The 14,161-nt window shown below is 39.0% G+C and overlaps 2 protein-coding genes across 2 annotated transcripts in view; one reads left to right on the top strand and one right to left on the bottom strand.

Annotated features, from left to right (window-relative positions):
• Positions 1 to 1,635: 1,635 nt before the first annotated feature.
• Positions 1,636 to 14,161, top strand: part of parp3 (poly (ADP-ribose) polymerase family, member 3) — a 28,776-nt gene continuing 16,250 nt past the window's right edge. The window contains exons 1-5 of the mRNA XM_042089049.1: positions 1,636 to 1,788; positions 7,451 to 7,646; positions 8,562 to 8,687; positions 8,809 to 8,991; positions 9,129 to 9,267. Coding sequence (XP_041944983.1) covers positions 7,473 to 7,646; positions 8,562 to 8,687; positions 8,809 to 8,991; positions 9,129 to 9,267 — 622 coding nt within the window. The 5' untranslated portion in view covers positions 1,636 to 1,788; positions 7,451 to 7,472. The remainder of the gene's footprint in view (positions 1,789 to 7,450; positions 7,647 to 8,561; positions 8,688 to 8,808; positions 8,992 to 9,128; positions 9,268 to 14,161) is intronic.
• LOC121706920 (glycine amidinotransferase, mitochondrial-like) lies at positions 9,076 to 14,023 on the bottom strand. Its single transcript, XM_042089061.1, has 9 exons — positions 13,869 to 14,023; positions 13,094 to 13,306; positions 12,780 to 12,975; positions 12,497 to 12,687; positions 12,173 to 12,310; positions 11,877 to 12,041; positions 10,634 to 10,697; positions 10,389 to 10,505; positions 9,076 to 10,299 (listed from the first exon to the last, which is right to left on the bottom strand). The coding sequence occupies exons 1-9, from the start codon at positions 13,935 to 13,937 to the stop codon at positions 10,187 to 10,189; spliced, it is 1,266 nt and encodes a 421-aa protein (XP_041944995.1). The 5' UTR covers positions 13,938 to 14,023; the 3' UTR covers positions 9,076 to 10,186.

A 14,161-nucleotide genomic window follows, 5' to 3' on the forward strand; every position in this document is an offset into this window, starting at 1 on the left:
TGCACTCTAGGACACCCTTACTCTGAAACATTATTTTCAAATCCAAAGTCAATCAGATTAAATAATTTATTACCACTGAAATTTTGTCATGTTTTATTTATTTATTATATTTATTTTATTATTAAAACCAAGGTGCATGATCCAGCAGCACCCCACAAGGACACAAGCCCTTGAGCATACCTTCCTCTTGTTATTATCTTCACTGTTGCATCAATTAATTATCAATAAAGTCTAGACAAAAGAAGACTATGAAAAGAAAGACTGTGCATTCTGCCATACAGTACATGAGGACACTGAGGAGTGACAGTATTTATGTGTATTGTACACTTGCATGTACAGTATGTGCGTGCCGTGTATGTGTGTGTGTGCAAGCAGGATGGGGTCAATCTTTGCACGTTGCAAGATCAAAGGGCAGCCTGCAGTACTGGGGGAAGGGGTATGAGTGTTCATAAGCCTGAAGGTGTGTGTATAAAAACTTGTCGTTCTTGCATTCTCACTCCTGTTTCTGATAGGCTGAGTTTGACTAAGATTCTGTGCACAGCACATCTCAACCACATTCGAGTTCAAGTGCTGATGAAAATCCAGGTTTGATTCTGACCCACAGATATTTCCAAATGCCACCCCCATCTCTCTCTCACACTCGTTTCCTATCAATCTTCACTCTGAGGCAAAAGGCCCCAATAAAATATTAAGAGAAGTTTGATAATGTTGGAGGTGGCAACTGTTCCTCATGCTTTTACATGCCCTCCTGACCAGGTATTCCAGCAGGCTGTTCCTGTAGACCTAATGGTTTGTATGGGTTTCAGCTTCTCCCACCACCTGCTTTGCATGGCTTTACAACCGTTGAGCATACAACCAGACTGTGGTGGAGCTGGTGATCATGGTCTTGATTGTGATCTGGAGAAGCCATTGAGGATTTTGCTTTGCACATCAAATTCTACTCAAAAAGTTGAGACTTTGTCTCCCGGCTTATGCTGTTGTGAGTCCAAGCAAGATCCTCAGAGATATGCCTAACATGCTGCATGTGAACAAGTTTTGAGAAAAGGTGACTGACAAGAGGACCTAAACATAGCCAGGCTAGTTCATAGCCTATCACTGTTGCACACAACTTCATCTTAATAACCAGTCCTGTAGTCTTTATTTCACTATACAAAAGTTTGATTATGACTCAGGAATCATCTGATCTCTTTCTTGACTACTTTGAGAGTTAAAGGGAAACTTGGCAGGATTTCCCCCTCTGCTGGAGAAATTGTGCATTATGCTATTTCAAACTCTGGGAAAAGGTAACGATAAAGCACATGGATTTGTTTACAAGCTAGCGAACGGTTAGCATAAGTTTGGCAGAACTATGTGGATGTTACAAGGTAAGAAACACGATTTAAAACTAGTTTCTTGTTTCTCACTCTTTCCGGGACGGTAGTCTCAATGTTGCAAGGTTGGTTTTCCGCCTGAGGATGTTAGGCGCAGCGGGGAAAGTCACCATTTTCAGCGGAATAGGTAATTTAACCATCCAAATGATTTCTAAACTGGTTTATTACGTTGAAATAGTTGCCAAGTCCCCCTTTAAATCCATAGATCATTTGCATGCATTGCTGCAAATGCAAACACAAGGGCGTGTTTCCCAGACTTTGCGTCTTTTGATTGGACACAGTCTAGGCACACGAGGACCGAACGAACCGAACGTTAAATCAAAACCGGAAGCAAGTTTCCAGATTTAGTTGACTGCAACAACCGTGGTGCAACACTATTTTCAGGTTATCTTCAGAAATCACCGTACTTTCTCTTAAGGTAGGTGCATTTTACCACATACCAGACAATATGAATCGCTGTATGCAGCCGAGTAAACTTTCAAATATGCTCGGTTGTACTATCAGTAACGTTAGCTGGAGCTGGAGGGGGCGGGTGACAGGACAGGATTGTAGCTAGCTGGCTGTATTTTACCAGCTATTTGTCACAGAAAATATGTTCTATACACGATGTTATGACACTGATAGTTTAGCAGGGAATCGCATCATTCTGTAGGACAACTAGACTAACTGTAGCTGCTAGGCCTACTGACTGCTTCTCGGTTTGGCTTGGTGCCTTTTTCATGACGTCATACTGAACACGTCCAGACAAGACAAGCCCAGTTCAAAGATTGTTTGCCCAGTTTACTGACCAATCGATATTACGGAAATCACTAAGCATCTGTCCAGCCAGCCACGTGAAGGACCCACGAATTAGGCTACTCTCTATTTTCTGTATACAATAATAAACACATTGACATAATGTGTCGCGTATCAATTATGTAATACTAGGCTATAGGCTAACAAACTTGTTCACACAAACATACGTCACAGACCACTTGGTGAAAACAATAATATCGGGGTTTTGGTCAGTTTACTTAGAAACATCTGTTTACTTTGGATAGGCAATAGTAATACATCATAGGAGTGATTAACGTCAAAAAATATAGACTGGAGTAATTCAACATTTGACACCTCCGATATGTTTACTGTTCTAAAGACGTAAAATAGCCCGTTATTAGGCTGCCAAATTGATAGCCAAGGAGCCAGAAGTGGACACACATGACATGACTATAAAAACCGCGCTTTCATTATACAAACACGACAAAATAGTTTTATAACCCTTGAGCCAGCTCCTTACTATGTGATCTCAATGGCGATGCAGCGCTTGTTTGCACCTCAAACAGCATGGCATAGCCTACCTACGCCCACAAATTCCCGCATGTTTGAGTGAAAGAATGTGTATGATAGGCCCTACATTAAAAAGTTTGTCTATAGACTGCCATTTTAAATTGGTCAAGCCAAAAACCTTGACATGGCTGAACAATATTGGCTTCATACTGTGAATGTCATGAGGTTGAATAAGTTGCATGGCATGGTAGCTTATTTAATCTAATATACAAACACATGGTGTAAATGTGACAGATGGCACAGCAAGTGACTTAACCCTCCTGGCCATTGCTGACTACAAACTCATATCATAATTTAACTAGAAAATGCAATTCACCCTTCGCTAAGCCACACCCGAAAACCGCCACAGGCCAATCGTGGCTTAGCAACCCGTCACTAGGCACGGGAGGTCTGACAAGCTTTTCGAGTTTTGCCATGTTAACCTGAAGACTGAAGGCCTGTGGGTCACGAAGGGCACTTATTTGGATGTGTGGTGCCCTAACCCACGTAAAGACACAGTGAAATAACATGTTACACTATAGAAACATGATATAATTGGGAACACATATTGTTCTAACTATAAAAATGGCATATTGCATGATATTTCCATAACTGCGAGATACACGCTTCATGATAACGGCAAGAAGTTGTTAACAGACATTCACCAAGATGTATAGCCCATCAGCAATCTATTTAAAATAACACCTATTTGAAGTACCATTCATGATATGTTGTCAAATATTGAAGTTGTGGGAAGTACATAGCTTAAATGGTATGTTTCTTTCGTCCCCCATGCCTGTTCCATTAATTCTGACCAGGAGAGTCGAATGAAACAAAACGCACATTCGACTTCTGCTTAAATAACTCATGAACAGTTTTGTTCAGAGATGAAATTCCAACTGTATTTGACAGAGGACAGATGTAGGTTGCTAGTGTCAAAATATTAGCTTTCAGTGTGGTACGATGTCTGTAAATTACATTTCATTGAAAAATCCCCCTTCTCCCCCTATGTAATAGACGTGCAGGGTCCTAAAGCTTGTCAGGCATAGCAACAGTAACTAAGGAGGGCGGGACTTAGCGAAGGGTGAATTCCAGGGAATTACCATTGCATGTAAATGCAAAAAAGCTGCTGTGTAACATTATATTACTTACAGTATGATTATTCAGATTACACAGTCTTACAGTATTCTTGAAAACCACTTACTTGGTTAGATGTTAGCTTAGAGTATATGACAGTCAGTAAAAATAAATGGTCAATTCTAGCCTGGCGGGCCATCCTATATCATTGAAATGTATAGTCTGGAATCGAACCATTTACCTCGCTTAATCCAAGGGGCGGGCAGAGAATTGTCTTTCAAACTGCCTAGGCATGCAATAGGCCAGCGCTACGACCATATCCGTATCTGGTCGGCAAAACGGCAAATACATCCTTCTTCGAAAGGAATTACTTAAGTGCATTGTGTTGCTCAACTTTCAAAGAAAAGCACAAGTCCAACTCCTCCAAAGTTGACGCAAAGCCGATTCAAACAACCGCTCTTCGTTAGCCATAGCCAACAACAACAAAATAGAGCGCTGTGATTGGATGAAGTCCACGGCGTCAGCCAATAGAAATCCCTATGGTTTGATACTAGACGTACAGGCTGAGCAAATTAATTTGCCGCCGCTAGGGTGCGTCTAGATTTCTAGGCTAGGTCAATTCAATATTGATCAACATTCTTTGTTTTAATACAGCAGAATGATACTCAGAATACACTAATGAACACTTACCAATGTAAGCTTGAAGTAAAAATCACAGTTGTGTGTAATTCATATATATATATATATATATATATAACTTGATAATGCCAATCATATTATCCTAAGACAGATCTATTTATCAGTGGTAACTCTGAACTGGCAGCAACAGCTAGAGGCCTCAGTTAATGGTATTTGGTCAAATTTGATGGTGATATATACACTGAAGAATAAAAGAGTCAGCCCTTCAGATGATCAGTTTTAGACAGAACTTAGGTTAGAATCTTATTTTTCACACAGCACAGCTCAGGTCTAAAAAGAGAGGTCTAACAGCATAGCTATGTTTCACAGATGTTACAGCACAGGAATGATTCAAAGGTATAAATGGTTGACAAATATGATTCACAGGTATACATGTTCCATATAGTTAGTGAGTATAGTCCTCACACAACAATATAGTTCTCAGAATGTCTCAGTGTAGATCTCAGATAAGTCTCAGTATGGTTAAATGGTATGTGCACAGATATGGTTACATGTTTGTAAGAATGTATGTTAGTATGTTGCTAGCAACATTGTCAGAGATGTATGGTTGACAGGTGTGCACACAGACAAGCACACACGTAATGTCATGCATGGTCATCACCACTGGTCTGGTCTGGAACCTAAAAGACAAAAGCAAACAAGTTTAACAGTTATGCCAAAACAATACAAGGAATGTCTGCAATTGTCCTAACAGTAGCCTATTCATGGCTTTCATAAGGTCCCTTTCCACAGGAGTATAATCAAGCACCAAATGCATTCATAATCTAGGTGCTTGATTGTATACACCTGTGGAAAGGGACTTGATGAAACCCATCAATAGACGAACTATGATAGCATACCGTGATAGTGTTTACTTAGGCTACGTAAGAATCAGGAGCATAGAATTAAAACGTAGCCATGGGCTATTTGATACACAAACAAGCGGTGAACAACGTTACAAATTTGGTAAAAATAAAAACAGGAGCATATTTGTTAGCTTTAACTAAAATGTGAACGGTGGAAGCTATAACGTTATGACCATCAACAATGAGTCACGTTATTCATGCCCTTCATGACACCCATGATGGGTTTCATCAGGTTCCTTCACACAGTATAATTAAGCACCAGTCTGCATTCATAATCTATTCTAGGTGCTTGATTCTATACACCCGTGTAAAGTGACCTGATGTCGAATAAAATCAGAGCCATAGTATCTGTAGGCCTACTTACTTCTCTGGTTTACGTTAACGTTCTAGTTAAAACGCTGCTGGTTAGTAGGCCTAATGAACAAATGTAACGTTAATGTTAGTGCATTAGGCCTACGTTTGATTGTCGTTATCTATCGAAACCTACAGCTAACCGGTCACTGTAACGTTGACGACATATTAACGTTGATTAACAGTGGGTTTCCTTACATAATCAACGTAGCAAGGTGCTAACGTCCACTAGCCTATTTCACTAATGTTAAAACGTTAACGTTACCTAACGTTATAACGTTAGTGTAGTTTATATGTTTCATACATTCATACATATATAACGCAAACGTTACATAATGTTTGACGACATAAATGACTCAAATACCAAAAACCGGAACACTTACCTTGTCTGTAATTAGAGAAATGTGCCTCTGAATGAGAGTTTCACGAGCAAATAAAGTGACCACGGCACAGCAGCCGAAGACGTTCAGCAGATTCACAGCTTCAGGTAGCTCTGCTACTGTTGATTGCTTTCAGGTGGAGGTCACGTCATAATGCTAAAAGTTGCCGCTACGGCGGTCAATGTTAACTCTATGAGAATTTCTTGCTCTTTTATCGTAAATATCTCAAAAAGTATAAAGTTCACAAATGTAAAAAGACATTGTACAATTGTCCGTTACAAGACCTTTGTAGGAGTGTTTGAATGACGTCAAACGGTTCAGTGGTTTTAGAGCCTTTGAACGTCAAATTTGGTCGGAAGAAGAATAATAACTAGAAAAGCATTTCCTGAAGGAAATACAGTGCATGAAAATGCAAAAATATGTTAACTATGCTAACTAGCATGTGAACAATGCTAACATGCTAACTATGTTAACCATGTGACTTAGCTAACCTAGCTAATCATTTTAGCAGTTATGCTAACTATGTTAACTAGCATGCTAAAATGCTAACCATGTTACTTAGCTAACTTAGCTAATCATTTTTAGCAGTTTTGCTAAAAATGCTAACAATGTTAGCAATGCTAACTATGCTAACCATGCTAACTAGCTACAGTGGGTAGGAGTCATAGTTGATGACAAGTAACAGTTACAATGGCTGAACAGTTAAAAAGTTCAGTAGTTTAAAGGGTTAAATTGTTTAACAGTGAAATATTGTAGTGAGGACTTTTATTTTGAAACAGTTTTTGGCAGAGGAAGCAGTTGAACAGGATGTGTAGTCTTAATAGGGCCAGTTTGTATGCTTAAAGCCTGAGACTGGCAGTTGATCCAGGTGGCCGGAACACCTGGCATAGGATTCTAATTGCTTAACGGCTCTATTGTGATGTCATCAGCCCATGTTAAGTCTATGGGGAAATTTTGAGTAGTTTTTAATTAATAGTTTTAAAAGTTACAAAGCTGAAAAATACATAGCCCACATGTCCTAAGTAAGACCTACGTAACATAGTTTGAATAAAGTTTCTACGTTAAACGGTTGATGCTGCATTAACTGCGTTAGAAGAAGAAGAATAAGTCAGAAGAAAAAGCCTTGGAATAACAGTACAGTGCATTTTCATGCACTGTAATTATAAGAAGAACAGTGATAATAGACCATTGCATTTACATGCAATGCAATTACATGCAATGCAATAACACAGCCAACTTCAGTACATGTAACAGTAAAGCTTGACAAACCTGCATAGGCCAGGTCTGTGTATGATATTGTTGACCTCTGAGCATCATTTTCACAATCTGAAGCTGACACATAAACTGGCCAGTTGTTATTTCCTCTTTTCTATTATAACCCACTTGCTAGAATCCATGATTATTTCATTTTCATATGATCTAGTTACTGAAAGTAAGAAAGAACCATGCCACCAAAGAGAAGAGCAGCCTCATCCTCCAAGGCTGGGAGAAAGAAGGTCAAGGTAGAGGAAGAGGCTCCAAAGGACGCCTTCCAAAGCGCCAAAGAAGCTTTGAAATCAGCAGCTCCAGAGCAGAAAAGCCAAAGGAGGGTTGATGGCTGCTGTCACATATCTGCGGAGGTGAGGCTGCCGCCACTATGTAGGACGGCTCAGCAGGATAGAAAATATTGGGCACACTTGAGTACTGTGGTATTATGTTTTGTGACACTGTAGGCTATTGATTTGTAAAACGACTGTTTTTTGTTTGTTTTTGTTTGTTTTTTCCTGATATACTGTAGACATAGGATGTTAATCCCTTTGCTCAGATTGCAAAAAAAGTGCCTCATGCTATGATAATGGATGTTACAGGGAATGATGAATGCAAATGTTGATCCAATTTTTCTGATTGCATGAAAAGTAATACCTTGTAGTCTTGTTTACATTGTCACAATGTGTCTTAGTATATTAAATTGTAACCCCTGTATAGGGCTGCTAGAAAGAATCATTATCACGATTATTTTGTTCAATATGTGATTAAAACACAATTACTTAGTGAGTAATTTTCAAAACTTACATTTTTGACATTTTTAAATTGAATTTTAAATATAATCCAACAGAAAAAAATACATGTAAAATACATGTAAAAAGGTAATGCACATGACAACTCAAGACAATGGAGAGCATTGCTATAAAACTGAATGTAGCAAAATCGTTGGAAGTCATAATCACGATTAATCCATTTATTTGATTAATTGCACAGCCCTACCCCTGTATTATAATACATATTGTTATTCAGGTTCTCCAGATACACACAGCCCTAGGCCTATCTAGTATAGTGTTTGTTCTGAATGTAAGAAATGCACAGAAAGCATTTGCATGAAATAGTCAGGTGCATCTTCACAAATTCATTCTTCACATTTCTGATATGTATCCAAATATACATCTTGTCCTTCAGAGTTCAGTAAACTGATACTGTCATTATTGCAGAGCATTTACTGTCTGCAGTGTTGGACCAGGAAGTGTAACACTATCTTTGCCTGATTTGCTACTTTCCAGGTGCATGAAGACTATGATTGCATGCTCAATCAGACCAATATTGGCAATAACAACAACAAGTTCTATGTCATTCAAGTCCTAACATCAGGAAAGTCATACCACTGCTGGACAAGGTGGGGCAGAGTGGTAAGTAGCCATTAAACATTTTTCCCTGGAATGTAAGATTAGCCATAACAGTCAAAATCTCAATCCAAAATAAAATCTGAAGCTTAAATTGTTGAAGCCTGTTTGTTCTCTTTTTACAAAGGGGGAACAAGGTGCATTCAATTTATCTAGTCCCTTCTCAGATGTGAATAAGGCTATAAAAGAGTTTGAGAAGAAGTTCAAAGACAAAACAAAGAACAACTGGAGTGATCGGCAAAATTTTGTCACTCACCCGGGAAAATATACATTGATTGAAGTGGATGGGGATGAGGACGCTGAGATCAAGGTATGTATCTTGAGTATTATTTGCCTTAGTGGTGAACTTCAAAAAATATGTTTTAACTTGTCTAAAGGAAGAATAGTCATTTGCTTTTGTTAGGAGACCTACTCTTTAATGGTTGGAGTCATATATGCATTTTACAGGTGGATACGGTTGATGCGCCCCAATCAAAAGTGTCAAAAAATGTCCTACCCTGCACCTTGGATGTTCCTACAAAGAAGCTGATTGAGCTCATCTTCAGCCAGCAAATGTTCAAGGAAGCCATGGAGGCCATGAATCTAGGTGGGAACCATTTACATTGTTTTAATATGAGCCATAATATCACAATGCATATATTACACATCACCTCAGTTTTGATCAATAGCAGATTAGCTGTTTAATCTCAATATATCTAAATGTGAAAAAGAAAGTACACCCTCTTTCAATTCTATGTTTTTTTTATGGTGTCAGGACTTAATAAAAAAATCATCTGATCCTAACCAGGTCTTAAAATTAGGGCGATACAACCAGATTACCAATAACACATGACGTGTCATTTTTATAATAAGCCAAAATACTGAAGCAGTGTGTGAAAAATTGGTACATTCTTACTGCTTCTATTGAAATTAAGGAGGTAATGAGCAGCCAGGTGTTCACAAGTGGAAAGTGTAAGTGGAAATCTGCCTAGGAGTGGAAAAAAAAATTGCAAAAAAAAAAGAGCACCCTACAGTCCTCCCCCCAAGAGACAGTTGTTTCTCACACACACATTTATACCTCGCATGGTATCATAATCTCATTGTATCATTGTATCATTACACCGTCTCTGCACACACACATGACTAGGTCAATACAATGGGTTATTTAAGAACCAAGGACATTAAGAACATTTCTAATGTCATACAACACATGATTTGCCATCTGAACATCACTTATCGGAACATAAGTATCAAATAATAAGAACTTTAAGAACTAGGTTAGTTTCTACTGGAAGAATGACTTCACACTGCAATAGAAGTATCAATTATAAGGAACATCATGCTCCTAGTCGACATCATTATTGTTGCTGTTTCTCACGTCAATTCTTGCAAAAGCTTCAACACACAGCTTTGTGAAATCAACCTACAGTAGTCTAGGCCTTTTTAGTAAGAGTAAAAACAATTATCATTGATTATTTTTTAGATAACATTCAAAGCTCAATAACAACTGCTACTTTCTGGCATGGCTAATGGAAGTAAGACTGCAGGGTACCACGACGACGAACATCAGTTGTGTAGCAATGGAAGCCACCTCCAAGGGACATGGCATGTCGGATGTTCACCTTGACGGTTTTAATGCCTTTTGGAGGAGAAATGAATTTTAAATCTTTAGAACCACAAAAGACCTTTGGTAAAATTCTGCCACAGAGGGAAGTCGTTTAAACTTACCAAGACTCTCAAACATTTTATGGATGGTAGTCTCATTGGCATCAACCATGACTCGTTTCTCATCCAGCATCAGGACATTCATGGACAGCCATTTTGAGGCCATCCACATAGGATGATCTACCAAGGGAGCAATGATTACATGACAATATCCATTAAAACAAAAGTAGGACATATACAGGGAATCTACTCCAAAGTCAACTGTAAATGATGACTTTGAATTATTTATAATCACGTTATAAACCCACCATCTGGAATCAGAGGTGTTGGGGGTTTTACCACTGTCCAGCCTGCCTTCTCAAACATTTCAATCTGAAAGAGAGAAGTTTCAGTTAGCTTCCATTGCAAAGTCTTGCAACATTATACTACAAGATGGGAGCACATTTGCATGTCCAAACAGCTTTGCTGTAGCATGGTATGTGACTTAAGCAATGGGTTACCTCTGGGAGATCTCTCACCACATAATTCTGGGAGCACATAAATTACATTATGTATTTTTCCGGGGTATTAAAAAAAAAAAGTTTGCGCTAGTATGAAAGATAAAGTTTATAACGTAACAGTACATTTGCCTAATCTGTTCTGATTACATTACGTTATTACTGTCAACCGGGGTGGCTTCGGACACTTTTTAAAACATTTTTGGAATTTATTTAGAAACCTGAAAAAAAAATCGGCAAGTAGGCTATGAGACTCTGACTGATGATTGCATTCAGGAAGCATTGCACCATTTCGACAGTGGTTTACACCACGTTAGTTTCAGTTTTTTTAATAAAAAATGAAGACAATCTATTCTCAATAATTGCTTCAATCATCGGAGAGGCAAACTGCTTATGAATTTGCAAAAAAACTTTTCCTTTTCTATAAAACTTTGGTCTGGCATAGTATTTCACGTTGTAAATTTGGTTTGTGTAGAACAGAAAATTGGTTGCTACGGAAACGTGTGAACAGCAACTAAGTACATTTACTTGATTACTGTACTTAAGTATGATTTTTGGTTATCTGTACTTTACTTGAGCATTAATATTTTTTTAAACTTGTGACTTTTAGTCTACTACATTTGAAAGACAAATACTGTACTTTTGACTCCACTACATTTGAAATATGAGCATGAAGTATTTGTTACTTTTAACCACATTTGAGTCTTTGAATGCAATAATGCAATTGACCATCTTGAAGTTATTTTTTTTCCCAATAGTCCAATTTGAACTTCTGAATTGGCTGTGGTAATGATGGTGACAATAGATTCTTCATCAGAACATCCTCCATGTAGCCTGGAGAAACTACACAAACTTGTTTGCGATATGAGTAATAGGCTACTCTTTGCAATAAGAGTAATAGGCTAATTCCCTTCATGGACTAAAAAAAGATGCCTGCAGTCCAACATTGGCAATCGGCCAAAAAGTCATCCAACATGCCTTCCAGTGAAGCTTAGAGATTCATCGCACACCTGAAAAGATAACACTTTGATGAATGTTTTCCACTTGTACCCACCTGGTGACATGGGCGAATGGGGTTGGACAGCACCAGGCCAGGACCAATAATGTTGAAAGTGGCATCAATGTGCATGGGATTAGAGTCCTTAAAAGAAATGATGTGCACCTTGTATGTCGGGGCAAGGTGACGACGCATCCATTCAATACCCATATAATTTGTAACCTGTTGGGGGGAAAAATGGCCTTATCAGTTCATCAAATTTACTGTGTGAAAATCTGAAACTAGTGCAAGCTGTTGGTACACTGCAATAGGTTACCCTTTACTCGTAATTGTAGTGGAAATCATTTACAAACCTGACTCCTTTGCACAAAGATATCTGTCCCAGCCCTTATGAAATCAGCAGCGTCGAAGCAGGGCTCATGCTCAGTGGTCACAAACTTGCCCTGGGCTGCTAGCTTGTGCCTTTCCTCCACAGTGCGATAGGGGTAGTCCTATGCACAATGATAGGAATTAAGGATAAAGGAAATACAAAAATAAGAATGTTCATAAAACTACCATATCTTTCAATGACAACTTAATCTAAATAAGGTTAAAATGATTACAGTTCTTTCATCATATATGTAAGCTATGTATTGTTTTTTTTTGACTGGGATCACTTTGTATTGAAACTTTCATGCCTGATCATACAGCTCATCAGACATGGTAGGTTTTGGAGCTGTGGTCCACTTTGCCCCTCTCCTAAAGTATTCCTTGATGAGAGGCCTATACGCTCTGTATTCAAAGAACCGGGACCTCCATGCCATTGGAGCCTCGATAATCTCCTCCCCAATGACAATAAGTATATCTCTAGGCATGGCAGCATACATCCCTGCAGGGAAGTGAGTAGTCAGAACATTGTGTAACAGGCAACACTTATGGTGTTTTGGATACATTTTGTATAACAAAAAGTTTTAACTTTACCAGTAGATGAAAAATCTGGGGTTTTGTATTCGAAAGACCAGTCAAGGGGTTCTGGCCTTCTCACAGTAACACCCTCATGGCGGAGAATATTGCACATTTCCTCAATTTCAGCAACAGCTTTCTTCAAGTGGTCCTTAGGGAAAGGCTGGCCCCCATATTTTTGGTAGAAGGGCCGATACTTCTCATTAGTGTGGGCCTGTCAAAATATGGCAGCAAAGTAAGTGGTCTTGTTTGAAGAGAAACAATGAGAAAACCTCAACCTGCCTTGTGCCGGGTCTGTGGCATCTTGAATGCATTCAAAGCTTGGTCACTACCTTGATCTCCACAGTGAATGGAGGGACACATGCGTTCTCGGGTCGTCCAACAATGACTTCCTCCAATGGGTCCCATTCATTGTAGGCGCACACCGGGATCTGTTGGGGTGCGAGATCAGTAGCAGGTTCCTCCACTGCAATACGTGGCGGAGCAGCTGAGCTGGAAGTGCTCTGGAAAGCCCTCTGCACCCAACCGGACATGGTGCGGCCAATCTGGATAGAACAGAGGCACACATTCTTTACAGCTCTCACAACATACTTCCAGCCGTGAAACTTTGAATCTTCTTGAAATCTTCAGCTGTGGCCATCACATAGCCTACGAGTCATGTACAGACATGCACATGTCAAGAACTGACCCGTGGTCTAGTCCTCTAAACGAATTGGAACTTTTTGAAAGAAATCATATGGTGGTGAAACATTTTAGTCAAACTGTGATATGTAAATTATGATTCCAAGAAATTGATGCATGCGCAATTCCTTCATAGCTCACATCTGTGTACACATGCAGCTGCGACTACCAGCTATTTACTGTCAGTCAGCAGTGCATTGCTAACGCTGATCCAGCAACTTTAATTAAGCAAAATAGAGTTTATCAAAAAACAATTGAACAATCAAATGAAATAAGTTGAATGAATATATACATTAGGCATATACCTGATTGTTTTAAATTGTTGTTCAGCAATGTAAATTCCGACCATTGGTTTCTTAAGTTCCTGTAAAATGTTTGAATATATCCAACCAAAGAATAAAATATGGTACTGCTGTGTATACTAACCATAGCTCCAATCAGATGGGCTGCTTCAGCCCCCCTGCTACCATCTCTGTGACACCTTACTCGCAGCATTGTCCACGGCTTTTGGCAAATATTCTGCAAACTAGAGACAGTCTGTCTTCTCTGACTCTGGGAATAGATTGCAAGCTGTGTGGGTGTGCTTTTATATCCTCTTGGCTTCCTGGTATTGGTGGATACAAGTTTAACAAAATTTGGTTCTGCCCATTGTTGTCTGCTGTTTATGACAGTAGTGACGTGCCTTTTCAAACATGCTATTCCTGTAGTGAATTAAATGG

This window comes from Alosa sapidissima, chromosome 4 (assembly GCF_018492685.1).
Source record: "Alosa sapidissima isolate fAloSap1 chromosome 4, fAloSap1.pri, whole genome shotgun sequence".
Lineage (NCBI taxonomy): Eukaryota > Metazoa > Chordata > Actinopteri > Clupeiformes > Clupeidae > Alosa > Alosa sapidissima.